At 42.2% G+C, this 27087-nt stretch overlaps 1 protein-coding gene across 2 annotated transcripts in view; it reads left to right on the forward strand.

The window, feature by feature from the left end:
• DHTKD1 (dehydrogenase E1 and transketolase domain containing 1) overlaps window positions 1-27087 on the forward strand; it is a 55020-nt gene that overhangs the window by 19486 nt on the left and 8447 nt on the right. For both annotated transcript variants that reach the window (XM_080810484.1, XM_080810485.1), the window contains exons 3-13: window positions 271-482; window positions 1304-1498; window positions 3814-4083; window positions 7940-8111; window positions 9135-9333; window positions 11887-12199; window positions 13405-13489; window positions 13955-14094; window positions 20211-20361; window positions 21621-21727; window positions 22813-22977. In XM_080810484.1, the coding sequence (XP_080666610.1) occupies window positions 271-482; window positions 1304-1498; window positions 3814-4083; window positions 7940-8111; window positions 9135-9333; window positions 11887-12199; window positions 13405-13489; window positions 13955-14094; window positions 20211-20361; window positions 21621-21727; window positions 22813-22977 (2009 nt within the window). The remainder of the gene's footprint in view (window positions 1-270; window positions 483-1303; window positions 1499-3813; window positions 4084-7939; window positions 8112-9134; window positions 9334-11886; window positions 12200-13404; window positions 13490-13954; window positions 14095-20210; window positions 20362-21620; window positions 21728-22812; window positions 22978-27087) is intronic.

Below are 27087 nucleotides of genomic sequence, written 5' to 3' on the forward strand. Positions count from 1 at the left end.
AGCAGATGAATGTCAGGTTTCAATTTTTAGTTTGAAGTTATCATACAATCAAAATTTAGCATAAAGCAAAGATTTATATTCCCTCTCCTAGTATGACTACTTCATGGCCTTTGGTCATAGTTTTAGTTTTGCCTTTAGAAAAATCTAGATAGCCATTGATGATGATCTGAGTTATCTAGAACAAAATACTCTGAACCGAAATATTTTGTATGTTCTGTAATTACATGGTTGATCGCTTTTTAAAATGATCCCTTTGATTCCATTTTGTAGGATTATTGAACATGGGGAAGGAGGAGGCCTCTCTTGAGGAAGTGTTGGCCTATCTCAACCAAATCTACTGTGGGCAAATTTCTATTGAAACCTCCCAACTTCAGAGCCAGGAGGAGAAAGACTGGTTTGCCAAGCGATTTGAAGAACTGAAGAAAGAGACTTTTAGCACAGAAGAGCGAAAACACCTGTCAAAACTAATGCTAGAATCTCAGGTATAAAAGTGCCTGTGAATATCAATGGAATAGCATGGCTCATTTTCTACAAAGATGCATAAATATTGAAGAAAGGAAATTAAAGCATTTATTTACCCCATTAATCCCATTGCCTCAACACAACAGACAGCATAACATGTGCTACTTTACTCTAAGTAGAAAAAGCTAGATTGCCAAACACCAGAGCTGTTGGTTCTCCTCAGAGTCAAAATACTTTTTATATATTTGCCTATTCACTCTCTAAAAGACTGCAAAATCCTTAAACTCAACTCTTCTCATTACCTCAAGCAATCAAAGAAAGCTATGCACGAAAGCTCTTGGTACAGATTAATGAAATTGAATCTGTCAGGGCTTGGATCAGGCTCTGGCATATCAAGATGACAAGAAAACTGTTCCCAGTAATTTGGATAGTTGGATGGTTTGCAGCCTTGAGGAAAGTACTGTAGAGGCCTCTACTAAAGCTCAGGGGCTAGGAGGGGCAGAATGAAAGGCCCAGCCCTTGCTTCAGGAGAACACATTCTTTTTTTTTTTTTAATCCCCCCAGAAGAATACATTTTAAGAGGCTTCCTCTGAGGCTAAGTTATTCTACCACTCATGTTATTTTCTCTGCCTTCCCACTGCTGCCTAGTGTCCTTGGCCAGGCGTTCCTGCTGTGCCCTGAACTAGTCATGTCTGTCTCTGGAGTATGTCATGAAGGGGCATTGCTACATCTTCTTAAACTAGTGTAGGGTCTCCTCACAACACACAGAAATGTGTCTGACTTGGACCTGAGTAGCTGGTTCTCTTCCCACAACAAATGTGTTTGACATGATGTTCCACAGGAATTTGACCACTTTTTGGCCACCAAGTTTGCCACAGTGAAGCGGTATGGGGGCGAAGGAGCCGAAAGCATGATGGGCTTTTTCCACGAGTTGCTGAAAATGGCAGCCTACAGTGGGATCACGGATGTGATTATTGGCATGCCCCACAGAGGGAGGCTTAATTTATTAACAGGCCTTCTGCAGTTCCCTCCAGAGGTAAGATACTTTCTATGGTGCACAACCGACTGTAACAGAATAGAGCCAACAATAATCATTCCTTAGAAACCCAGTAAACCCCGTTGGCCCGGGGGATAGCTTAATGAATTGATGGATAGGTCTGGTATTTGAGTTGATTTTCTGTGTCTTCTCATGGATTCTTTCTCTCTCAGGGAAGGTAAAGGTTTGTTTTCTCAAGGATGACATGAATAGATAATTTCTGTTCTTTGAAACATGCTTTCCTAATGTAATAGAAATTATTCAAACAAACATTAAGATCTGTGTGATTGCTTATAATTTTACCTTCTAAGAAGTCCGTTTTACTTTCCATTGATGTGCAGAGTTTATACTGAACATCCTCTATAAAACTAATAATACACTGTTATCCTCGGAGACCGCCGCCTGAGAGGTTTTATAGGTAATTGGATCTTGGTGTTCCTATTCTGTCCAACTCAGCGGCTCTGTTAGTCTCTCAAAAGACTGGAGAGTTAGGGCTGTAGATTTTAGGTCCGAGAACATCAGGGTGACTTGCAATTTAACCAGGTCATGGCTGCTGTGTGTGGATAAACCTCACTACTGATCTTGGCCAGGAGATTAAAAGTAATTGTAAGTGTTAAAGGGACTGTGAGAGTTAATGGAGTGAATAGAGCCTATGGAAGGATGTGTTACCCTTAAACCACTAGAAGGTACATGTGACGGTATTTCTGGGGGCTAAGCTTTACCACTACTACTCGTACCTCAGTTTTTCTGATGCTAAGAGATTGATAGTCAGCTCTTAAAAGACAAATACTTTCGAAAAGGCAGACTAAACAGAATAAAGTGATTGACAGGAGCACCTGGGTGGCGCAGTGGGTTAAAGCCTCTGCCTTCAGCTCAGGTCATGATCTCAGGGTCCTGGGATTGAGCCCCGAATCGGGCTCTCTGCTCAGCAGGGAGCCTGCTTCCCCCTCTCTCTCCCTGCCTGCCTCCCTGCCTACTTGTGATCTCTGTCTGTCAAATAAATAAATAAAATCTTTTTTTAAAAAAATAAAGTGATTGACAGATGGAGGCATGTGCTGAAACACAGGCAGAAATCCCTAAATGAGAAATTGTGTTCTTAAAATATCACAGACAAAAACACAACTGAAAAGTGCTGAATTATAAATGATCATATTTGTGAGAAACATGGATGTACCCATACTGTGTAAGGATGTGTGCTCCTGTTTGTCCATAGGTCAGTAAGAAGCTTTGGGGTCATTCAAACCATTTGAGTAAATGAGGACAACATGCTGTTTTTGGTAACTACCTTGGTTTGAGACCTGATTTTTCTTTCTTACTAGCTAAAGACCTTTAAATTAGTAAATTTCTCTTGCTTGTGCATTTTTCAAGTGGGTAGTAATGTTTATCTCGAGGTAGACTGGGAAAATGAAGTGAAGTCCTTTGAGAATTGGACAGTAGAACTTTTTAGGCATGACTTGAGCTAATCATGGATGTCATCTTGTGTCTAAATGGGATTAAGTTCTGTTCTATCATTTTCCTGTCTACCCCCCCTTTTTATTTTTTTTTATTTTTAAAAAGATTTTATTTATTTATTTGACAGAGATCACAAACAGGCAGAGAGGCAGGCAGAGAGAGGGGGGAAGCAGGCTCCCTGCTGAGCAGAGAGCCCGATGTGGGACTCGATCCCAGGACCCTGGGATCATGACCTGAGCCGAAGGCAGAGGCTTTAACCCACTGAGCCACCCAGGTGCCCCTACCCACCCCCCCCCCCTTTTAAAAAAGATTTTATGGATTTAATTGAGAGAGAGTGGTGGGGAGGAGCAGAGGCAGAGGGAGAGAGAGAAGCAGGCTCTCCATTTGAGCAGGGACCCTGACATGGGGCTCCATCCCAGGACTCTGGGATCGTGACCTAAGCCGAAGGCAGATGCTTAACTGACTGAGCCACCCAGGTACCCTTTCCTGTCTGCCTTTAACAAGATCCATAAAAAGTTCTTTCAGAGAATACATTCTAACAGGTGTATTTAAGAAAAATTATTTTACATATTGCAACACAGAGATAACTAACAGTTTACTACTTTACTATCTACATGTCTAAATAGTCATGTTAGACTCTTCTCAAAGTGTTGGTATTTCATGTGATGGTGAAGATCTCCAAGTAATTCTGGGCATTTGAGCAGTTAGAAGTTTGTGCCTTTCCTTTTTAAGAATGCATGGTGATCATAGTTATACAAGCATGGGTGTAAAGTTTTTTCAGTTGTATGGTTTAAACTAACCACCTCTTCTCTGGTCTCCATTGTGATAAAAGACATTTTTTCTTGTCTATTTTTTCATAACAGCTGATGTTCCGTAAAATGAGAGGCTTAAGTGAATTTCCGGAAAATGTTTCAGCCACTGGAGATGTCCTCTCTCACTTGACCTCCTCAGTTGATCTGGACTTTGGCGCGCACCATCCCCTCCACGTGACCATGCTGCCTAACCCCTCACACCTGGAGGCCGTCAACCCTGTGGCGGTGGGGAAGACCCGTGGAAGGCAGCAGTCTAGACGGGATGGGGACTACTCTCCAGATAGTTCTGCTCAGCCTGGGGACAAAGTCATTTGCTTACAGGTACTCGTAGCTTCAGGAAGTGAGGCAGGAGGCTGGGGAGACCAGGAGGAGGGAAAGGGAGATGGTAGATATTCAAGATGAAATTGAGAAAAGATGAAATTTTGGGAAAAGAAGATTCGGGGCTTGTTTTTAAAATTAATAGCAGATATGAGGTCCAGTCTCAAGGCAACTGACTTTAGACTCAGGTTTCACTCTTTTTTTTTTTTTTTTGAAGAACCACTTTAAACATTTTTAAAATTTAAATTCATTTAATTACTATATGATGTATTATTGGTTTCAGAGGTACAGGTCTGTGACTCATCAGTCTCATATAACACCCAGTGCTCATCACATCTCATGCCCTCCTGCATGTCCATCACCCAGTTCCCCCATCCCCCCAGCAACCCTCAGTTTCTTTCTTATGCTTAAGAGTCTCTTATGGTGTGTCTTGTGTTTTCCTTTCTTGAGTTGTGTGTGTTATTTAAGGGAGTATTGAGTGGTATCCCTGATGCTTTTCGGAGGACAGATTTTATTACTTTTAGGAAACTACATGGTCTCCATATATCTAACAAGGCTTGCTTGTTTCACAATAAAGGTCTTGGGGCACCTAGGTGGCTCAGTCAATGAAGCACCCGAGTCTTGGTCCCAGCTCAGGTCTTGATCTCAGGGTTGTAAGTTCAAGCCCTACATTGGGCTACATGCTGGATGTGGAGCCTGCTTAAAAAAATACTAATAAAATAAAATAAAGGTCTTTGGCACTAAGGCAACCAGTACTGATCTTTAGTGTGGCTCTTACTTCCTTTATCCACTCCAACTGCCAGTTTTTTGTAACCTGACAGCCTAGAGGTTTGGACTCTGGGTCACATTTTTTTTTCCTATGAGTATTCATTTAAATATGAACCTTTAACTACTGGGCAATCATTAATTCTGGGCATTAGTCACTGAGTCTTTAAACCCCACAGGCATAGGTAGATCTATAAGGCAGGAGAATATTTGGCTATGTAAATGAATACCAACTATATCTTATTATCTCATATTAATTTTCATGAGCCAGAAACTTGTAGTAAGTAAATTGGGGGTAGGCAGCATTGCATTTGACTACAGTATGGTATTTTGAAATGGAAATGTTACATTGTTAATCATTCTCTTTACCTGTCACTTGACTTAATTCATGATACTCTAAAGTATTTCCGTCATTCACGTTTACCTAGTGCGTGAAGCAGGTCTTTGCATGGACTTCCAAAGTAAGAGGTGAAAGTGCCATTCTCTTTAAAGTGCTGAGCAACTGACTGCCCTCTTTTGTCTATTTTGTGTTCCAAAATTATTTTGCCCTGCTGTGTCTGTACATGTCTTGCCTTGTTCAAGGACACAGTTCTAACTTCTTCTGAGAACTCTAAATTTGGAGCCTATAAAATCCTGGTAGGTGAGATTCTGGATGCTACTTTTTCTGCCTGTCTTCTCTTTATCTGGGTCCTGAACCTGGTGAAGGTAGATTGTCCTTTATGATGGCTGTGTGTCTAACCCCTGGCCATGTTTCTAATCCCTTGGCCCTGTGTCTAACCCCAGGCCATGTGTCTAACCCCCTGGCCATGTGTCTAACCCCCTGGCCATGTGTCTAACCCCCTGGCCTGGGCAGCTCCCACCTCACCCAGCATTTATTTGTGCTTATGGACCCTTACTCCCAAAAAGCTTTATGGGGCATGGTGGAGTGGGTTCTCTTCTGATTTAAGAAGAAAATAAAATTAGCAAATGGCACATGTGTGCTTTAGTGCCAGGAATCCAAAGACCATGATAAAACGATGCAAGTTATGAGCAGATGTTATGTTCTTTTTCTGAGAAATTTTTGTTTGAGAATGGTTGGTACCAGATGTTATGTACTTTTTTTTTTTTAGAGAGGGAGAGAAAGGTGGGGGGTAGGAAGAACAGAAAGGGAGGCGAGAGAGAAAATCTGAAGCAGGCCCCACCCTCAGCACTGGGCATGGAGCCTGATGCAGGGCTTCATTCCACAACCCTGAGATCATGACCTGAGCCAAAATCAAGAGTCAGATGCTTAACCGACTGGGCCACCTAGGCACCCCACAGATGGTATGTTCTTAACAATGCCTCTCCTGTAACATTTTTGTAAAGGAGCAGAAGAAGCACGCATCCCTCCCTCTTCCTTGCTTTACTGAACTCCACTTACACTGATATCCCCCAGAAATTCCATCATCAAGGAGGAGTGCTCAGATGCCCAGAGCCCCTGGACCTAGTGGCTAAGAGTCGGACTTTACAGTGTAACGTGGTACAGAAAAGACAAAGACTGTGGAACCAAGAAGACTTGGGTTCAGATCCTGCCTTTGCTGCTTTCTAGCTTGGTGTGCTTGATTCTGCTACTTAGGGTCTTTGAATCTCATAGCTAAATGGGACTATACTGCATTCTTCATAGTGTTTTGAGAATTAAATGAGACCGTGTACATAATAAGTTCCTTGATCCAGGAGAAAGGCTTGGAGGGGTGGAGAAATACATAGAAAAAAAACCAGAGGTACCATAGGAGGCCCAGTGTCTACTCCAATGTGAAATACACACTCTTGGTGAACCTTGGTTTACTCATCTGTAAAAAGGACAGTAATGACTTTCTTTTCTGCAACCCCTCCCCCTGCCCCACCTTGAATGGGTTAATGCTGTGGAGAGAACATAAGGGTATGTTATTACTAGGTATAGATACTCCAAAATGGAGGTCATCCATATAGTCCCTAGCCAAGGGAAGGTGTAGCCTGGAAATGTCACTTCTGCAAAGCAGTACTTCCTTTCTTAGCCAGAATATTCTATTTACATTAAAAAATGACTATATTAAGGATATTTTCAATGTCCTTTAAAAAAATCTACTTCCAAGTATTCTTCCTTCACACATATTTAGGTCTTTTGCTTCTGTTATTGTTAGAGTTACAGTGGTCATGTTCTTAGGGCATCTGAGATCATTTTATTCTTTAGTCCAGCATTTCGATATTAGCCTTTTCTTTAATTTGTTTTTTACTGCAATATATTTGATAGTAACATTATATAAATTTAAGGGGTATAATATGTTGATTTGACAGGTAGTCTCTTTTTAGCCTGAAGTCAGTAGAATTCATATCTTCTTCTAAGATCTTCTAAGATCTATAATTCCCTCATTATTTGTGTTCAGCTTTTTCCTTTTCCTCTACCACTTTCTGTCCATCAGGTTTTGTGGTGTTACTGTGATCTAACAGACTTCAAATGGTTTGGAAGAATAGCACATTTCAGATGTTGTGTGGTAGTATTTTGTTGGTTCCTTAAAGCATCCTTTCACTCACCGGTGAGAGACTGTCCCCTCCTGCCTCCTGTCTTTGCAGTCACATCATCCTTCTTTATGTTCCCAGGGGTGGCCAGTACACCCAGTGGGGACCAGGGGATGCAAGGTGCACGTGGACTCTTTTCAGAGGCAGGATGATTGGGGAAGAGAGAGGGTTCAAAGCTGTGCACCGTTCCTCATGTCTTGCAGTCTGTTTTCCTGAAAACTATGCTGGGCTGATTTTCCTTCTATACCTCCAATAGCCCTTCCTTCTGTGGTGCTGTTGTTTATTCTAGAATGTTGATGGGTATATTAGAAATGATGCGTGTGAGTGATAATGTGGTGGGTAGAATGGATTGGCCAGTGGTGGTCACAAGACGACAAACGCTTTGAAACCTGCTTGAGATCAGGCAACCCTTCTAGAAAATCCTGTTCATAACCAGCAGAGTTTTGGGAAGGCAGAGGAGCAGTGAGAGAGAGCATTGTTTTTATTCCTGTTATTATTTGAAAACAGTTTATTCCAAATTGGAAACATAAACTTCTATACTCCTTATGTTCATTTTCTCATTTTCTCCTCCATGATTTAGGTTCACGGCGATGCATCTTTCTGTGGTCAGGGGATTGTTCCTGAAACATTTACGTTGTCGAGTCTCCCACATTTCAGGATAGGTGGGAGTGTCCATCTGATTGTCAATAACCAGCTGGGCTACACCACTCCTGCAGAAAGAGGAAGATCTTCCTTATACTGCAGTGACATCGGTATGCGACACAGGGAGGCAGCCCTAGAGAAACATCTAGTTCACTTAGAAGAGTGAGCCTCTCTGGTTATCCCATTTTAAATTTTGGATCAGATGGGCTCAGTAGTCACCAACAGTGTTACTAACATTCCTTGAAAAGTCTGAGTGTGATCTTTGAATCCAGGGAAGTAAGACAAGAGTGGAACGGAGAGGCTGCCATCTCAAATTGTCCAAGAATCCAGTTGAATGATGTGGTGAAAACCAGGGATCAATGAATTTGGCACAACACCAGGGTACTTGTCTTTAGGGGATTCAGACCTGGGGTACCCAAAGCCCTCATCAAGAAGAATAGGTTCAACCAGTGAATTTGGCTAAGCGGTCTTGGTTAGAAGTCAGATGTGAGGAAGCCAAGTTGACTCGTTTTATCCCAGAAATTGGACAGTATGAAGAGAAAGGGCTTTTTTTTTTTTTTTAACCCATCACCCAGTTCACAGAGTAAACTGTTAGGTGGTAGGAACTCTTCCATTTTTGCACCTAGACCCTGGCTTGGATGCCTTTTGGGGCTATCTGTGTGAATTTTCTTTTAAAGATCATTTATTTTTAAGAAATCTCTAGACCTGATGTGAAGCTTGAACTCACGACCCCAAGGTCGAGTCCCTTGCTACTGTGACTGAGCCAGCCAGAGATCCCTATCTATGTGAATTTTTTGTGATTAGTTTGATAGAGATACTGGAAACACATTGTAGGACTTCTCTTTGTTAGCTCATGTAATCTTTCCAACATTGCTAAGAGGTAGGAGCTATTATCTCAGTTCTACAGGTAAGAAGACTGAGATTCATAACTTTACTGAGGTCACAGAGTAAGTCACAGAGCTGTGACATGACCTCTTTCCTCTCAGCTAGGCTCCAAAGTATGGGTTCTTAACCACCCAGCCAAGCTACCTCTGAGTATGTGGGCTGCCTCCCCACACAGGCAACAGGAGTTGGAGGTGAGCTAATGTCGTATGGGGATAACTGGCTGGTTTCATCTGTCTTCTCTGCCTCAGGAAAGCTTGTGGGCTGCGCCATCATCCACGTCAATGGAGATAGCCCAGAGGAAGTGGTCCGTGCCGCACAACTGGCTTTTGAATACCAGCGCCATTTCCGGAAGGATGTGATTGTTGATTTGTTATGCTATAGGCAGTGGGGCCACAACGAGCTAGATGAGCCCTTCTTCACCAACCCGGTCATGTACAAGATCATCAGGTACAATTATAAACCTTTGTTGAAGATCCCCTCGCCCCCATAGGGCTCACATTATTTTTACTATTTTTATTAGATGCTCTGAAGTAGGGTGACCAGCTCCATGGGTTGCCTGATGCACACAACTTTTGGTGCTAAAACTCAGGACAGTCCTGAGCAAACTGGGGTGGTCGTTCTCTGGGTCCCAGGAAAGGTCCCCATATTCTTCAAACTCTACTCATTTGCTTGATGAATAAACAAAGGCAATTTACCAACATCACTTGGCAGATGGGAAACAAGTAGGAGGACTTGGGCAGGGCCCATAGTATGCCATCGACAGGACCAGAAACCGGTCCTCCGTGATTCACTTGGTGCCTTGGCAAGAGGTAACATGACAGTTGTAAGGAATCTTGGGAACTGTGCTGTCCAATATGGAGGCCACTATCATATGTAGCTCTTGAACACTTGAAATGTGGCCGGTCCTGATGGAGAGGGGCTGTAAGTGTGATATACACATCAGGTTCCAAAGACTTCATCTGTCAAGAAAAATGTGAACTATCTCAATACTTATTTTTATGTTGATAAAGTATTAAAGTGACCATAAATTTTGCACATATTGAGTTAAATATGTTATGAAAATTAATTCTACCTGGTTTTTTTTAACCTTTTCTAATGTGACTGCTAAGAAATTTTTAATTACACATTGGCCCATGCTACTTTTTTTTTTTTAAGATTTTATTTATTTATTTGACAGAGAGCACAAGGAGGCAGAGAGGCAGGCAGGGGTGGGGGAAGCAGGCTCCCTGCTGATCAGATAACCCAATGCGGGGCTCAGTCCCAGGACCCTGAGATCATGACCTGAGCCGAAGGCAGAGGCTTAACCCACTGAGCCATCCAGGTGCCCCTCATGCTACATTTTTCTTAAATTAACATATAATGTATTATTTGTTTCGGGGTACAGGTCTGATTCATCAGTCTTACACAATACACAGTGCTTATCACAACACATACCCTCCCCAGTGTCCATCACCCAGTCAGCCCATCTCCCCACCCACCTTCCCTCCAGCAACCCTCAGTTTGTTTCCTAAGATTAAGAGTCTCTTATGGTTTGTCTCCCTCTCTGGTTTAGTCTTGTTTCATTGTTTCCTGTCTTCCCCTATGATACTCTGCCTTGATTCTTAAATTCTGCATATCAGTGATATCATATGATAATTATATTTCTCTGATTGACTTATGTCACTTACTATAATACCCTCTAGTTCCATCTACATCATTGCAAATGGCCAGATTTCATGTTTTAATGGCTCCATAATATTCCATTTTGTGTGTGTGTGTGTGTGTGTGTGTGTGTGTATCACATCTTCTTTATCCATTCATCTGTCAATGGACATCTGGGCTCTTTCCATGGTTTGGCTATTGTGGACATTGCTGCTATAAACATTGGGGTGTAAGTGCCCCTTTGGATCACTACATTTGTATCTTTGGGGTAAATACCCAGTAGACATGCTACATTTCTTTTGGACAGTGCTGGGATAGAAGGTTAATATGATGGAGAGAAACATGTTACTTTGGAATTTCCTTTTTTGATACTAGAAAGTACAATAGAGCCCCTTCCCCACTTTAGTTCCTCATAGGTATAAATGAAAGCAGAGGAATAAATTGAGTGACTTTTTTTTTAAAGATTTTATTTATTTATTTGACAGAGAGGAGATCACATGTAGGCAGAGAGAGAGGGGGAAGCAGGCTCCCTGCTGAGCAGATAGCCCAATGCGGGGCTCAATCCCAGGACCCTGAGATCATGACCTGAGCCGAAGGCAGAGGCTTAATCCACTGAGCCACCCAGGCACCCCAATTGAGTGACATTTTATAGGTCATTCTGGTCATAGGTAGCAGACTGCTCTTGGAGGAACAAATCTGGAATTTAGCTCCTGAATGGCATGATGTGGCTCAGGGCCTCTTTAAAAAGAAAAAAAAAAAAAAAAAGATCTGTCTGGTCTACCTTTTTTGTCAGGACTGGATACGATAAAGTATGTGAACAAACTTTGTAGTTTAAGGTATTATATGAACATAGAGTATCATTATTATTATTGTAAAACCAAGGTACTGGTTATTATGGTTACTGGATTATTAAAGCCACCAAAAACGGATGTTGGTGACTTTCAGTTCAATACTTTTTGAAATAAGGGTGTAGACAACGTAGGTCAGTCTTGTAAATAACTGTCCAGAATGTTCATAGAAAAACTCTACTAATTATTTCTACCTTGATGTAGACAAAAGCTTATAAAGATGGATTTGTTTTTTCTTGGAAGAGGTTGTTACTCCCCATTGCCTTTAGAAAAAATAAGATATTGGAGTGAAAGTTACATAACATGAAATGGATCACTTTAAAGTGAGCAATTCAGAGGCGTCTAGTATGTTCACCGTGTCGTCCCACCACCCACGCTTTCTAGTTCCCAAACATGTCCTGCGTGCCTTCTTACAGTGATGATGCTCTGTGATACCTTTGACAATGACTGTGTCTGTCACTCTTCCACTGTTGCAAATCAGATTGACTTTTCTCCCTTGTTTGTTGCACAGAGCCCGAAAGAGCATCCCGGACACCTATGCAGAGCACCTGATTGCCAATGGACTCATGACCGGGGAAGAGGTGTCAGAAATCAAATCCTCCTACTACTCGAAGTTAAATGACCATTTAACCAACATGGCGCACTACAGCCCCCCAGCCACCAACCTGCAGGCGCACTGGAAGGGTCTGGTCCAGCCGCCAGCCTGCATTAGCACCTGGAACACGGGTGTGGCACTCGACCTCCTGCGGTTTATTGGCGGGAAGTCGGTGGAGGTGCCCGAGGAACTCCAGATGCACAGTCATCTGCTGAAGACCTACGTGCAGGTAGGGAGCCTGACAGTTTCAGGTTACTGTTTGTTTCGAGTCACGGAGAAGTCAGTGTGGATCTGGTCTTTTTGAATTAGTGTTACTGATGGTGGGTCGCTAGGTTCTGGGAGCTGAGCCTAGTGATGTTTTGTTACTGATAGTCACTGAGCTCTGATGTGTCCACTTCTTTTTTCTTTCTTCTTCCCTTCCAGTGCATATACGTGGTTTGGTACTGAGAGTCAATGGAGTTTGGTACTGAGAGTCAATACTACTCATTTCCCTCCGTTTATTTATGTATTAAATGGTTAATACATCACATGCACGTGGGCAGCGTGCCCGTTATCACAAGTTCAGCGGCACAGGAATGCCAGCTTTGGTTTTTCTGACCAGTGAACAGAAAAACACTTTCAATTTAGGGGGTAACTTAAATAAAGATGAAGAAATTCAACATGCATACCCCAAGGGCAACCATTTAGAGGCTAATGCACATCACAGTTTTATGTATTGTCTCAAGTTAAATATAGACTGAAGTTTTAGTTGTCCTGTGCCTTGGGAGTCCTAGAATGTGGGACTCTGTGCAGAGATGGGGGAAGCAAGGAGCTAAAGGCCTCTGCCTTTACTTAAACTTGAACAGAGACACTGTCCTCTGGATGATTGTTACAATGCTAACTTCATCTTTAGGTTTTTTATTATACTTAAAGAGACTTTATTTTTTTTAAGACTTACTAATTCGAGTTGTGGAGGCAGAAGGGGCAGAGGGAGAGAATGTCCTAGCAGACTCCCACTGAGTGGGGAGTCTTTTGATCTTACAACCCATGAGATCGTGACCTGAGCCAAATCCAAGAGTCAGATGCTTAACTGACTGAGTCACCCGGGCACCCCAGGAGCTGAGACTCTTAAAACAATCTATGTACTTGCCATCCAGCTGAAGAACTAGAATATTAGAAGGATGGTCCCCCTCATGCCCTCCCTGGCTCCATCTCCTGTCTTCCATGCAGAGGTTAACCACTAACTTGAGTGCCTGCTCGTTTTGCCTGTTTGAAAACCTAGAACTGCTATCCTGTTCTGTTTCCTTCTGCACTTTCTCTTTTACTTAATATTATTATTTTGATACTTACTGTTGTTGCATTACATTTTTTTGGACTCAGTGTGAAAAAGGGGGTAGACTTTTAAAAGTGTCTTTTTTGTTTTTGTTTTTTTTCCTGCCCTTCCATTTTTTGCAGTCCAGGCTGGAGAAAGTGATGGATGGAACAAAGTTAGACTGGGCCACGGCAGAAGCTCTTGCCTTGGGCTCATTACTTGCTCAGGGTAAGAAGTTTCTGGTTAGGGGCACAGCTGGTAGGGAGTGCTTTGTATGACATTTGTTATATGTGACCCCTGAGGTTTTGAATTAGAGCTATCTCCCGTCGTTATCATTGACTAGAGAGGCTCTAAAGTTTTCTTACTTTGGCAATATTTAATCTTAGTATAACTCACGTTGGTAACCTTCGTCAGAGAATAAATGACAGCATTTCTTGCTGGGAAACAAGGCTCTGTGCTGGATGAATTGGGAAGGTATTTTCCTCTAAAGATTGTAGAGCAAGTGATAACTCTCCATTCTTATATATTCTCACATTACCCAGACTTTTGAATATAGCACAGGTATATTTTAATCGGGATAATCTCTTTGCTACAGAAAATTTTTTAAGAATTCAGGGTCACCCATGCCTTGTTAATACTTAGGTTATTCATGGGAGTCTGGATTTTTCTTTTTCCCCTGCCTGTTTTCTTAAGGTTTCAATGTCCGTCTGAGTGGGCAAGATGTTGGCCGTGGAACTTTTAGTCAGCGGCATGCTATGGTCGTTTGCCAGAAGACCGATGATACCTATATCCCTCTGAACCATATGGACCCTAATCAAAAGGGGTTTCTAGAGGTAGGATGTCTTATTAATCCGCTGTAAAACCCAGGTGCCGATAATCATAGTTACAAGATTCTTAAAGCAATTAGAAACAGATGTTAGCTGTTTTGAGTTCAATCTTTTTTTAAAATTATTTTAAAATTCCAGTATAATTAACATGCTGTTATATTAGTTTTGGATATACTTCCTACATCGCCCAGTGCTCATCTAGATAAGTGTACTCCTAATCCCTTCATTTATTTCCCCCATTCCTCCATTCCCCCATCTCCTCATCCACCTGTCCACCTCCCCTCTGGTAATGACCAGTTCGTTCTCTAAGAGTCCGGTTTTTTGTCTCTTCTTTTTTCGTTCATTTCATTCGGATCTTAGATTGAAATGAGTGAAGTCATATGGTATTTGTATTTCTCTGACTGAGTTATTTCACCAAGCATTATACCCTCTAGATACTACTTAACCATAAAAAAGAATGAATTCTTGCCATTTGCAACAACATGGGTTTAATCTTTTTTGAAATAAAGGGTTCTGAATGGGTGGAGAATGGAGGTCTATACACTTGGGATGGAGGGAGCGTACTAGCGAGTAGACTAGAGCTGTTTCACTCCAGCTACTTATCTGTAGTCTTATAAATGTCAAATGGTTGTTCATTTTGTTAATCCAAAATTGACATCGTGGGGCACCTGGGTGGCTCAGTTGTTAAGGAGTTACCTTCGGCTTGGGTCATGATCCCGGGTCCTGGGATTGAGCCCTGCATCGGGCTCCCTGCTCAGTGGGAAGTCTGCTTCTGCCTCTCCCACTCCCCCTGCTTGTGTTCCCTCTCTCACTGTCTCTTTCTCTGTTAAATAAATAAAATAAAATCTTTAAAAAAACACACACACATGAAACAAAATTGACATCGTAATCTGTGTGTTGCTGAATTCATTAAAGTAAGCCAAAGATGTGGATAATAAGTCAACACAAAAAAGCCATGGGGCACAGGGTGGGCTGAGTACATACAGCATGAAACTCTTGATTTTCAGGTTATGAGTTCAAGCACCACAGTGGGCACAGAACTTACTTAAAAAAAAAAAAGTGCCCAGCTTTCTCAAGGCTACCTTATTTTCTAAGGCTTAGTGGGCTTGACAAATATATCTGTTACCATATATTTCTGTGTGGTGGTCACAATAGAGTCAAAGGCAGGGGCTGGGTCTTTTTATTTTTCTGTCTCCAACAGCTGGCATAGTGCTGGCCACATGATATTTATTAAAATAAATTATCCTTTAAGGTACACTTAGTGGCATGTCATCTTTTTTCCTATTCTAGCATTTGTTTGTGTATAATCTTGAGCTTACTGATTCTCAATATTTAAAAAAATTCACTTGTCCAAAGCAAGATGCCAGAACCATTACTTAAAAGGACACAAAGCTCATCTTTTCTTTACATGAATCTGAAATCTACCCCTGGATCAAGTCAGATTGGGGATCCAGACACTGAAACGTAAAGTACCCCTCACCCCAGTGTCCTTCATTGAATTCTGCCTTGATATATAGTATCAGTTCATTTTGAATATTACTATCTAGAAAGCCCCAAGTAAATGCCTTGAATCTCTCATGAGGACGCTGTCCAAAGATTTCATTAGTTATCTAATACCGTGTCTTTGTATGAAGGCCCTGGAGAGACTGCTGCTCGCTTGTGATACTGAGAGGAGTTGCAGCTCACTGAGTAGTGGTTTGTCTTTCCTGTTTACGCATTGTAAGTGCTGCGACCACGCAGCCTTTCCCGGTCCGCAAGGGCTCCCAGGAAGGGGTGGAGACCATGGGACCCTGGGTGACTGGAGGCCACCAAGGCTGTCTGTCCCCTCTGTGCTGTGTCTCAATCTTTACCTTTCTTCTCTCTACTTACATTTACACTATCACACTGTATATTATGTATCCATCTCAGATGCTTTTGGGAATAAATAAAACCATTAATAAATCCAAGACATGAAGGTAGATGTGTGAATACAAGTGTATAAAGTATGCCGAATGCAGAGGTGAAGGTGTGGCGAGTCTACTTGGGAAGTCAGGAGAGCATGGGGGAGGAAGCCAGATTTGAGCTGGGGCTGGAAGGACATGAGGAGTTGCCTAGTCTGAAGCATGTAGGGAGAGCATTCCAGGTGGGCACAACTGTACACACAAAACCCTGTGAGGTGAGAGGACAGGGACTCCAAATAGCGTCACGTGACTGGAGATTCAGTGCAAAGTGGGTGCAGGGGCAAGGAAGAGGAGCCTGGCCTGACTCTGCACATTGTGAAAGACTTGGAATGTTATAGAAGCTGGAAACCTTGGAGGAATTTTGAACAGGTGATAAGGTCTTAATATCAGACAGACCCCTCCTAATGGTACTTTGGAAGCTGAAGGTGGATGAGAATTTTGGGCAGTTTTTCTGTCCCAGCTTTACTGAGGTAAGGGCAATTTCTAAGGAGGGTTCTCAGTTGTTCTAGGCAGGAAATCGTGGGAACCTGAATTAGGGCAGAAGCGGTGCAGACGGAATATGGGGCCAGATTTGAGAACAGCGATAGGACTTTGTAGATGTAGGGAGTGGAGAAGAAAAACTAGTCTTGCTTATCTCCTGGCTTCCTAACTCAGACATTTGCTATATGATGGTGGCATTCACCCAGATACAGAGTAAAGAGAGGGAACGGGTTTGGTAAGGAAAGATGATGGATTCAGTTTTGGACGTTCGCCTTTGAGGTGGCTGAAGAACGTAGAAGTTGCTGTCCATTACAGAAAGGCAATTAGATGTGTATGTCTGGAATTAATAAAGGAATTTAGTCTTGAGGTACACATTTGGACATCATCAGGGTGTAGAAATGTTTGAAACCACAGGCGTGGGCAGGGGTGGGATTATCTCCCTGGGAGAGAGCAGAATAGGAAGAGGACTGGGGGATAGGGTCCTGGGAATAACAGTTTTTAAGGTGTTGGCAGAGGGAGAAGTTTTTCCCAGGAGAGCACCCAGAAAGACAGGAGGACAACTGGGAGTCGCTGTGTGGTGAACTGAAGGAGGGAGAAGTCAGATAAGAGGAAGAACAATATGGCCGTTGGATTTAGCAACTAGAAGGTCAAGGGTCGACCTCACGTAGATGTGTTTTTTTGTGGAGCAGTGAGAACAGAAGCTAGATTCCACTAGCCTGAGCAGTAAATAGGAGTTACAGAACTGGAGACAAGTGGATTAGATAATTCTTCTAGAAGCTTGATGGTGAAAGGAAGCTACAGCTGTAGACCACTGGTCAGGGGACTGTTTCTTGTTGCATTTTTGAGTATTGATTTCTATCTGCTATGAAGGGAAAGTCAGTGAGGAGAGGTTCAGAAAACAGGCATGAGGTGATGAAGCCAGTGAAGAAGCAGAAAGGAAGAATGGATTTAGAACATTGGTGGGGAGCCTGGGTGGCTCAGTGGGTTAAGCCTCTGCCTTCAGCTCAGGTCATGATCTCAGGGTCCTGGGATCGAGCCCCCACGTCGGGCTCTCTGCTCAGCAGGGAGCCTGCTTCCTCCCCACCCCTCTCTGCCTACTTGTGATCTCTCTCTCTCTCTCTGTCAAATAAGTAAATGAAATCTTAAAAAAAAAAAAAAAAGAACATTGGTGGGTATGTCAGCTTTGAGTAGGAAGACAGATGAGAAGGTACGGGTAAAGTGGTCAGTCTAAACCCCGTTTACAATGCTCTCATAAATCTGAGAAATGTAGCTGTCTTTTAAAAATTAACATAACATATAGATTATAACTGAAATCAAAAGAGAAATCAGAAAAGACAAGGTTATTATACATATTATTATACATAATCCTACCATGCTTATAAATCATCTGTTTTTATTTTTCTGTGTTGTCACTAAGTGCTTAAACATATAAATCACACCTTTTTTTACTTGTAGTCACAATTTTTTTCCCAGTTTTTTTTCGTTTGTATGTTTTGTTTTTGTGTTTTTGAGAGAAAGAGTGTTCCCTCTCAGCGTGAGGGGCAAAGAGAGAGGGAGAGAGAGAATCTCAACCGGATTTCCTGTAGAGCATGGAGCCCAACACAGGGCTTGATCTCACAACCCTGAGATCATTACCTGAGCTGAAACCAAGAGTCGGACACTTAACTGACTGAGCCTCCTAGGCTCCTCCAGAGGTTTTTGTTTTGTTTTGTTTTGATAAAAGATTTATTGAGATAAAACTTTTTGAATTTAGTCTTTCAATGTATACAATTCAGTGGTTTTTAGTATATTCACAGAGTGGTGCAAACATCACCACTATCTAGTTTCATAATGTTTTCAGCACCCCCAGAACGAAACCCCATACACCCAGTGAGAGTCTCCCCATTCCTTCCTCCACTCTGCCGCTGGCAACCATTTATCTACTTTCTGTCTCTATTGATTTGCCCATTTTGGACTTTTTTTTTTTTTTAAGATTTTATGTATTTATTTGACAGACAGAGATCACAAGTAGGCAGAGAGGCAGGCAGAGAGAGAGGAGGAAGCAGGCTCCCTGCTGAACAGAGAGCACGATTAAGCGTTCGATCCCAGGACCCTGGGATCATGACCTGAGCTGAAGGCAGAGGCCTTAACCCACTGAGCCACCCAGGACTTTTCATATAAATAGAATCCTACAATAAAGTGGCCTTTTGTGACTGTCTCTTAGCGTCATGTTTCCGGGGTTCATCCATGTGGTAGTCTCTGTCACTACCTCATTCCTTTTTATTGCCAACTAATATTCTATAAATACATGACTTACAAATATCTTTGAGAAACAATTTCAAACAAAGACAAAATTACAAAAAAGTTTGATGTACAATACAAAAGGAACTTTTTGTCCTTCTGAAACATTTGAGACTTCAAGTTGGAAATACCAGGTTGCTCACCTCCTGCTGTGAATGTGTATTTCCTGCAAACAAAGACCTTCGCTGCCACCACAGCAGTATGACCATCCACGCTGGGAAATGAATGTCAAAACATGACTACCATCTCATCCTCCAACCCCGTTGAAAATCATGTTGCATTTATTTCTATTTATTTTTTATTTTTTAATTCTTTTAGTTGAAATACTGTTCACACACAATGTTGTATTAGTATAGGTGTACAACATGCTGATGTGACAAGTCTGTATGTTATGCGGTGCTCACGAGAGTAGCTACCATCTATCCCCTTACACTCTTCCAATATCATTGACAATACTCCCTGTGCTGTACCTTTCACCCTGTGACTTATTCATTCCATCCCTGGAAGCCTGGGCTTTCCACTCTCTCCCACCCATTCCCCATTCCCCATTTTGCCTATTCCCCATTCCCTACTCCCCTCAGGCAATCACCAACTGTTCTCTTGTGTTTATGGATCTCTTTCTGCTTTTGTTTGTTTTCTCGTTTTTCCTGTTTTTTAGATTCCACATATAAGGGAAATTGTTCAGTATTTATCTTTCTCTATGAGACTTATTTCGCTTAGCATCGTACCCTCTAGATCTACCCCTGTTATCCTGTGACTGAGTAGAATCATGTTGCCTTTAACTGTCCTATCTTTTTTGCCTCCTCAGGGATCTAATTTTATATTCTGTTTTTCTTTTTTATCTTAACATGTCATGATGGTTCTTTTGCTTTATTGTGCAGATAGGATGTTAGAATAATGGATTCTAACCAGAGGTAGGCCTTCTTTTGGTAACTTCCCCTCCTTTGTTTTGTGATGTCTTTTTAAAAGCTTGTGTGACACGATTTTACTCTCAGTAATAAAAATAGGTTATCTGAGAAGTTAATTTTGCTAACCCTTTAAAATAATTTTTTAATTATTATTATTATTTTTTTAACATGGGGCTCAAACTCATGAACTTGAACTGAAGACCTGAGCTGAAATCAAGAGTTGGATGCTTAACTGACTGAGCGACCCAGGCGCCCCTTATTTTGCTTATCCTTAAAGAAAATCTTTAATGCCCATATTCCATTCTTTTCCCTCCTTCTCTCTTCATGCCAACTTTCCCCAAATGCGTCATTCACAGAGAGCAATAGATCTCCTTTCTCAAAGAAATGGGAGATGACTGGGAGGAAAGTTCCCCTCTGGGCCCCTCCTCCCTTTTGAGAGGTTTATGATGCTTTACTGACTTTTGTGTCCCCTGTCCTGGCATGACAGTGTTTCTGTTCTCTTCCTTTGTATTAGGTCAGCAACAGCCCATTGTCAGAAGAGGCTGTCCTGGGATTTGAATATGGAATGAGCATTGAAAGCCCCAAGTTACTGCCCCTCTGGGAGGCTCAGTTTGGTGATTTCTTCAATGGTGCTCAGATCATTTTTGACACGTTCATCTCTGGAGGTTGGTGTTGGCATATGCGTGTGGCATGGCCCCAGCCCCTTGGGGACAAATGAATGGAAAAGGGCATAGCTGCCTATGAGGTGCTGTAGCACAGCTCCTTAGGAGAGTTGGGAGGCTGCCTTGCTCTCTGTTGGGGCCTGGCACCTATTGGATGGTTATGAAAGCTGCCAGAGGGCTGCGGGCCACTCTGACCGTAGGCAGCACCTTCTCCAGGGGAGGGTGCTTGGCTGTAGGGATCAGGGCATGTACCTGCCAGCTCCTAGGCAATGGACTTTTGGGTCTGCGCTTGGGACGTGCTGAGGAGCTGTGACATGAATACAAAGAAGGCCATGGTGACACAGGGAGGATTTGTGCTCGGAGTGAATGGCAGCCTTGAAAACCCACTTCCCTAACCCAAGGATATTTAAGTATCTGAAAGCTGGTAGTTGTGCATCTTTATTGTATTTAATCACCACTTACAAAAGCAGAACCTGGACTTATTGCAAAATTCAAAGGTACATAGTAAAGTACAGGTGTGAGTTCCTGTCATCCCATTTTCTGGGGGGAACCACTCTTTGGAATTTGCACACTTCAGGCCTGCCTTTGCTGTGTTTGTCTGCAACCTTATGGTTGTGAGGAAGAAAAGTGCTGGGACACCTGGGTGTCTCAGTCGGTTAAGCATTTGCCTTCAGCTCGGGTCATGATCCCAGGGTCCCGGGATCCAGCACCACATCAGACTCCTTGCTCCATGGGGATTCTGCTTCTCCCTCTGCCTGCTGCTCCCCCTGCTTGTGTGCTCGTTCTCCCTCTCTCGCACGCACATGCACGTGCTTACAAGAGATAAATAAAGAAATTCTTAAAAAAAAAAGGAAGGAAGAAAAGTGCCTTGAGGGAACTGACTGGACTTTGACATGTACAGAAGTCATCCTGGTGTGTCTGCTCCCTCGGCTAAGGACAGTGGCCCATGTTGCAAGTGGTACGTGAGGAAACGCAAGATCCACCTGGGATCAGAGATACATGCTGTCCTTGAACCCGGGTCATTCCCCTTTTAATTTGTCTTCCATCTGCTAGAGCCCGTTCAGTGAACATGTCCTGTAGGGTTTCAGCCAGCAGGATGGACATTTTCCTCCGAAGCCTGGAACACTGCCGGAAAGTGCATAGAATGGAAATGATTGTAGGGGATCAGACAGCAAACTAAATTTGTGGCACTACCCAGGTCACCTCAGGCGGTTCTGTTCCTGCCTCAGAGAGGTCTTACTCCCTGTCATGTGCTTTTCCAGGGGAGGCCAAGTGGCTTCTACAGAGTGGCATTGTTATTCTCCTTCCCCACGGGTACGACGGGGCTGGACCCGACCACTCCTCTTGCCGCATAGAGCGTTTCCTGCAGGTACGTCCCATGCCTTCTGGATTCCAAGAAACGCTTCCTGCTTCCTAGATGGTTTGAAATAGAGTTGCCTCCTGTAGATACTTCACGCACACCTCAAACAAGAGGACTTGGAAGATTTGAATGACACAGATTTCATGCAATGTCAATATTCCTTATCAGCCTGATGCCTGGGTACACCAGCATCATGGTTGTATAGCCGTTAAAGTGGTTCTTGTATGGCAGGGTCAGAGTCTCCCAAACCAGGCTGATTGTCAGAATCACCTAGGGAGCATTTTGTAAATAGAGATACAGGGACCAACACCAGATCAGATTCTTCAGGGTGAGGCCTAGGAATCTGTATTTGTACTTAAAAAACTTTTTTTCAGGTAATGATCATATTTTTATAAAATGATTCATGGTCACCAAAAAAATTTTAAATAACCAGCCAGAAAGAACCACTGTTATTCATTGGTAAGGAGCATTACCTACGTCTTTTTCTACATATGGCAGAATATGCAGGAAAATATTAGGATATTTTATTACGAAAATTTTCGAACATACAGAAGTTAGAAGATTTTCCAGTGAACGTTCATAGGCCAACCCCTTAGAGTGTACCATTAATATTTTATTCTACAGTACTGGTTTATCACAACTACTCATTATCATCCTTCTGTCTCTAAACCTTTATTATCTTCTGATGCATTTCAGAGTAAATGGAGACACCTGTACACATCCACTTAGTATGGGAATATCATTAGTCATTTTGGCATATGCGCTGATAAAATACACAACTAGATGACAGGTCAGTAGAAAGGTAGACAGAACAGTAGATAGATGCATAGTTATATTGGTAGATGAAAATGCAGAAAAATGATTTTATAAAAATTAGGACACAGAAATAAATGGCAGGTAAATTAAAGATGGCGTGTGACACAAAGAGAAAAGTACATTTGGGGGAAGAAATTACAGGATATGTACATACCTGTGTGGAAGATACGGTTTGGAAGTTGTCAGATACAGACATGTTTCCCTTAGGACAGCCTGGGTCCTTGTGATTGAATGAGATGATCTGAACATTTGCTCCTTTCTTCCATTTTTTCCCTCAGATGTGTGACAGTGTCGAAGAGGGGGTAGATGGAGACACGGTGAACATGTTTGTGACACACCCGACCACCCCTGCGCAGTATTTCCACCTGCTCAGGAGACAGATGGTTCGGAACTTCCGAAAACCCCTCATCGTTGCTTCTCCGAAGGTGTTACTCAGGTTCCCTGTAAGTAGAAAAAACTAGTTAGGAAGTGTTTCTCCTTTTGTCGTTAAAAAAAAATTATTTAAAGTCAAGCTAGTTAACAAAGAGTGTATTATTAGTTTCAGGGGTAGAATTCAGTGACTCATCAGTTGTGTATAACACCCAGTGCTCATCACATCACGTGCCCTCACCCACTTAATGCCCATCACCCACTTACCCGAGCCCCTCAACCCATCTCTCCTCCAGCAACCCTCAGTTTGTTTCTTACAGTTAAGAGTCTCTTATGGTTGGCCTCCCTCTCTTGTTTTCATCTTATTTTTCCTTCCCTTCTCCTATGTTCCATCTGTTTTGATTCATAAATTCCACATATGAGTGAAATCATATGGTATTTGTCTTTCTCTGACTTATTTCACTTAGCGTAATACCCTCTAGTTCTGTCCACATTGTTGCAAATGGCAAGATTTCATTCTTTTTGATGGCTGAGTAACATTCCATTGTGTGTAAATATACCGCATCTTTATCCATTCATTGGTCGATGGACATCTGGGCTCTTTGCACAGTTTGGCTATTGTAGACATCACTGCTATAAACATTTGGGTGTATGTGCCCCTTCAGATCACTATTTTTGTATCTTTTCGATGAATACCTAATAGTGCTGGATCTGAGGGTAGTTCTGTTTTTAACTTTTTGAGGAAACTGTTTTCCACAGTTTGCATTCCCACCAACAGTTGAAAAAGGTTCCCCCTTTTCCACATCCTCACCAACATGTCTTGTTTCTTGAGTGGTTGATTTTAGCCATTCTGGTGAGTGTGAGGTAGTATCTCATTGTGGTTTAGATTTGTGTTTCCCTGATGATAAGTGATGTTGAGCATGTTTTCATGTGTTTGTTTGCCATTTGTATGTCTTCTTTGGGGAAATGTCTGTTCATGTCTTTTGCCCATTTCTTGACTGGATTTTTTGTTTTTTGGGTATTGTGTTTGATGAGCTCTTTATAGATTTTGGGTACTAGTCATTTGTCTGATAAGCTACTTTCATTCCGTAAGTTGCCTTTTAGTTTTGTTGATTGTTTCCTTTCCTTTTTATCTTGATGAAGTCCCAATAATTATTTTTGGTTTTGTTTCCCTTGCCTCTGGAGAGATGTCTAGTAAGAATTTGCTGCTGCCGAGGTCAAAGGATTTTGATGGATTTCTACCTCACATTTAGGTCTTTCATCTGTTTTGAATTTATTTTTGTGTATGGTGTAACGAAGTGGTCCAGTTTCATTCTTCTGAATGTTGTTGTTGTCCAATTTTCCCAGCACCATTTGTTGTAGAGACTTTTTTCTGTTGGATATTGTTATTATTATTATTATTTTAAGATTTATTTGTCAGAGACAGAGAAAGCACATGCAGGGGGAGTGGTAGGCAGAGATAGAAGCAGGATCCTTGATGAGCAAGGAGCCCCATGTGGGACTCGGTCCCAGGACACTGGGATCATGACCTGAGCCAAAGGCAGATGCTTAACTGACTCAGCTACCCAGGCATCCCATCCATTGGATATTCTTTCCTGCTTTGTCGAAGATGAGTTGACCATATAGCTGAGGGTCCCTTTCTGGTTCTCTATTCCGTTCCATTGTTGTTTTTGTGTCAGTACCATACTGTCTTACTGATTATAGCTTCATAATAAAGCTTAAAGTCCAGAATTGTGAGCTCCCAGCTTTGGTTCTTTTTCAACATTACTTTGGCTTTTTGGGGTCTTTTCTGGTTCCATCCAAATTTCAGAATTGTTTGTTCTAGCTCTGTGAAAAATGCTGGTGGTATTTTGATAGGGATTGCATTGAATGTGTAAATTGCTATGGGTAGTATAGACATTTAAAAAAAAAGATTTTATTTATTTCAGACACAGAGAGCGTGAGAGAGAGCAAGAGCTTGGGCAGGGGCTAGGCGGAAGGAGCAGGAGAAGCAGACTCCCTGCTGAGCAGGGAGCCCAACATGGGGCTTGATCGCAGGATCCTGGGATCATGACCTGAACCAAAGGCAGATGCTTAACTGTCTGAGCCACCTAGGCACCCCAGGTAGTGTAGACATTTTAGCAATATTTGTTCTTCTAATCCATGAGCATGGAATGCTTTCCCATTTCTTTGTGTCTTTCTCAATTTCTTTTATAAGTGCTCTATGGTTTTCAGAGTACAAATCTTTTACCTGTTTGGTTAGGTTTATTCCTAGGTATCTTATGGTTTTTGGTGCAGTTGTAAATGGGACTGATTCCTTGATTTCTCTTTCTACTGCTTCATTGTTGGTGTATAGAAATGCAACAGACTTCTGTGTGTTGATTTTATGTACTATGACTTAGCTGAATTCCTGTATCAATTCTAGCAATTTTTTGGTGGAATCTTCTGGGTTTTCTACATAGAGTATCATGTCATCTGTGAAGAGGAGAGTTTGAATTCTTCTTTGCCAGTTTAGATGCCTTTTATTTCTTCTTGTTGTCTGATTCCTGAGGCAGAGGCTTCTAGTACTATGTTGAATAACGGTGGTGAGAGTGGACATCCCTGTTGCGTTCCTGACCTTAGAGGAAAAGCTCTCAGGTTTTCCCTGTTGAGAATGATATTTGCTGCGGGTCTTCCCTATATGGCCTTTATCATGTTGAGGTATGTTCCCTCTATTCCTACTTTGTTGAGGGTTTTTAATCAAGAAAGTGTGCTGTGTTTTGCCACAGGCTTTCTCAGCATCTGTTGAGAGGATCGTACGGTTCTTATCCTTTCTTTCATTAATGTAGAATATCATGTTGGTTGATTTGCAGATATTGAACCACCCCCACCTGCAGCCCAGGAATAAATCACACCTGGGCGTGGTGAATAGTCCTTTTAATGTTGGATCCAATTAGCTAGTATCTTGTTGACAATTTTTGCATCCATGTTCATCAGGGGTATTGGTCTGTAATGTCCTTTTGTCATTTTTGTACATACTTTCTTCTGTTTTCTGTATCTAATTTATTTATTTATTTATTTGGCACAGAGAGAGATCACAAATAGGCAGAGGGGCAGGTAGAGAGAGAGGGGGAAGCAGGCTCCCTGCCGAGCAGAGAGCCCGACACAGGGCTCTATCACAGGACTCTGAGACCATGACCCGAGCTGAAGGCAGAGGCTTAACCTCTGAACCACCCAGGCACCCCTTTTTTTGGCTTTTTAAATTGAAATTTTAATTCCAGTTAACAAGCAGTGTTATGTGAGTTTCAGGTGTACAATATGGCGCTTCAGCACTTCCATACATCACTTGGTTCTCATCACGACAAGAGCACTCCTTAATCCCCTTCACCTGTTTACCTGTTTCCCCCTCCCCCCCACACTCCGCAAACCCACACATCCCTTTGTGTCTAATTATATTTACACAGAAATGTCTTTTCGGTTTCAGTGGGCCTAACTGCTTTCTCTCTTTAAAAAAAAAAATCTTCCTGGAATAACTTGGACTATCGGGAGCACTCCATCTCACTGTGAGCAGAAATAATTTTTTAGAAAAAGTTTTATTTAAAGTGCAAGTAGGGGGCGCCTGGGTGGCTCAGTGGGTTAAAACCTCTGCCTTCAGCTCAGGTCATGATCCCAGGGTCCTGGGATCAAGCCCCGCTTTGGGCTCTCCGCTCAGCGGGGAGCCTGCTTCCTCCTCTCTCTCTGCCTGCCTCTCTGCCTACTTGTGATCTCTGCCTGTTAATAAATAAATAAAATCTTAAAAAAAAAAATAAAGTGCAAGTAGTTCTAAGTACCAGTATTCTTCTTTTATCTGTGGGGTATACATTCCAAGACTCCCATTGGATGCCTGAGGTTGCAGATAGTACTAAACCCTGCACTCACTATGTCTTTTCCTATACACACGTACCTATAATAAATTTTAATTTATGAATTAGACCCAGTACTAGCTTAACAAGAACTAAATAAAATATAACAATCATGATTATATATTATAAAAGAAGTTATGTGAATATGGTCTTCTTTTTTTAAAATACCTTGTGCTGTACTCACCCTTCTTGTGACGGAGCGAGATGATAAAATGCGTACGTAACAAGAGGAAGTAGGTGAATGACGTAGGCATGATGACAGCATGATGCTACTAGTGACCTTCTGACCACGTGTCAGGAGGAAGATCATCTGCTTCTCAACCT

The sequence above is a fragment of the Martes martes genome, assembly GCF_963455335.1.
Source record: "Martes martes genome assembly, chromosome: 8".
NCBI classification, from domain to species: domain Eukaryota; kingdom Metazoa; phylum Chordata; class Mammalia; order Carnivora; family Mustelidae; genus Martes; species Martes martes.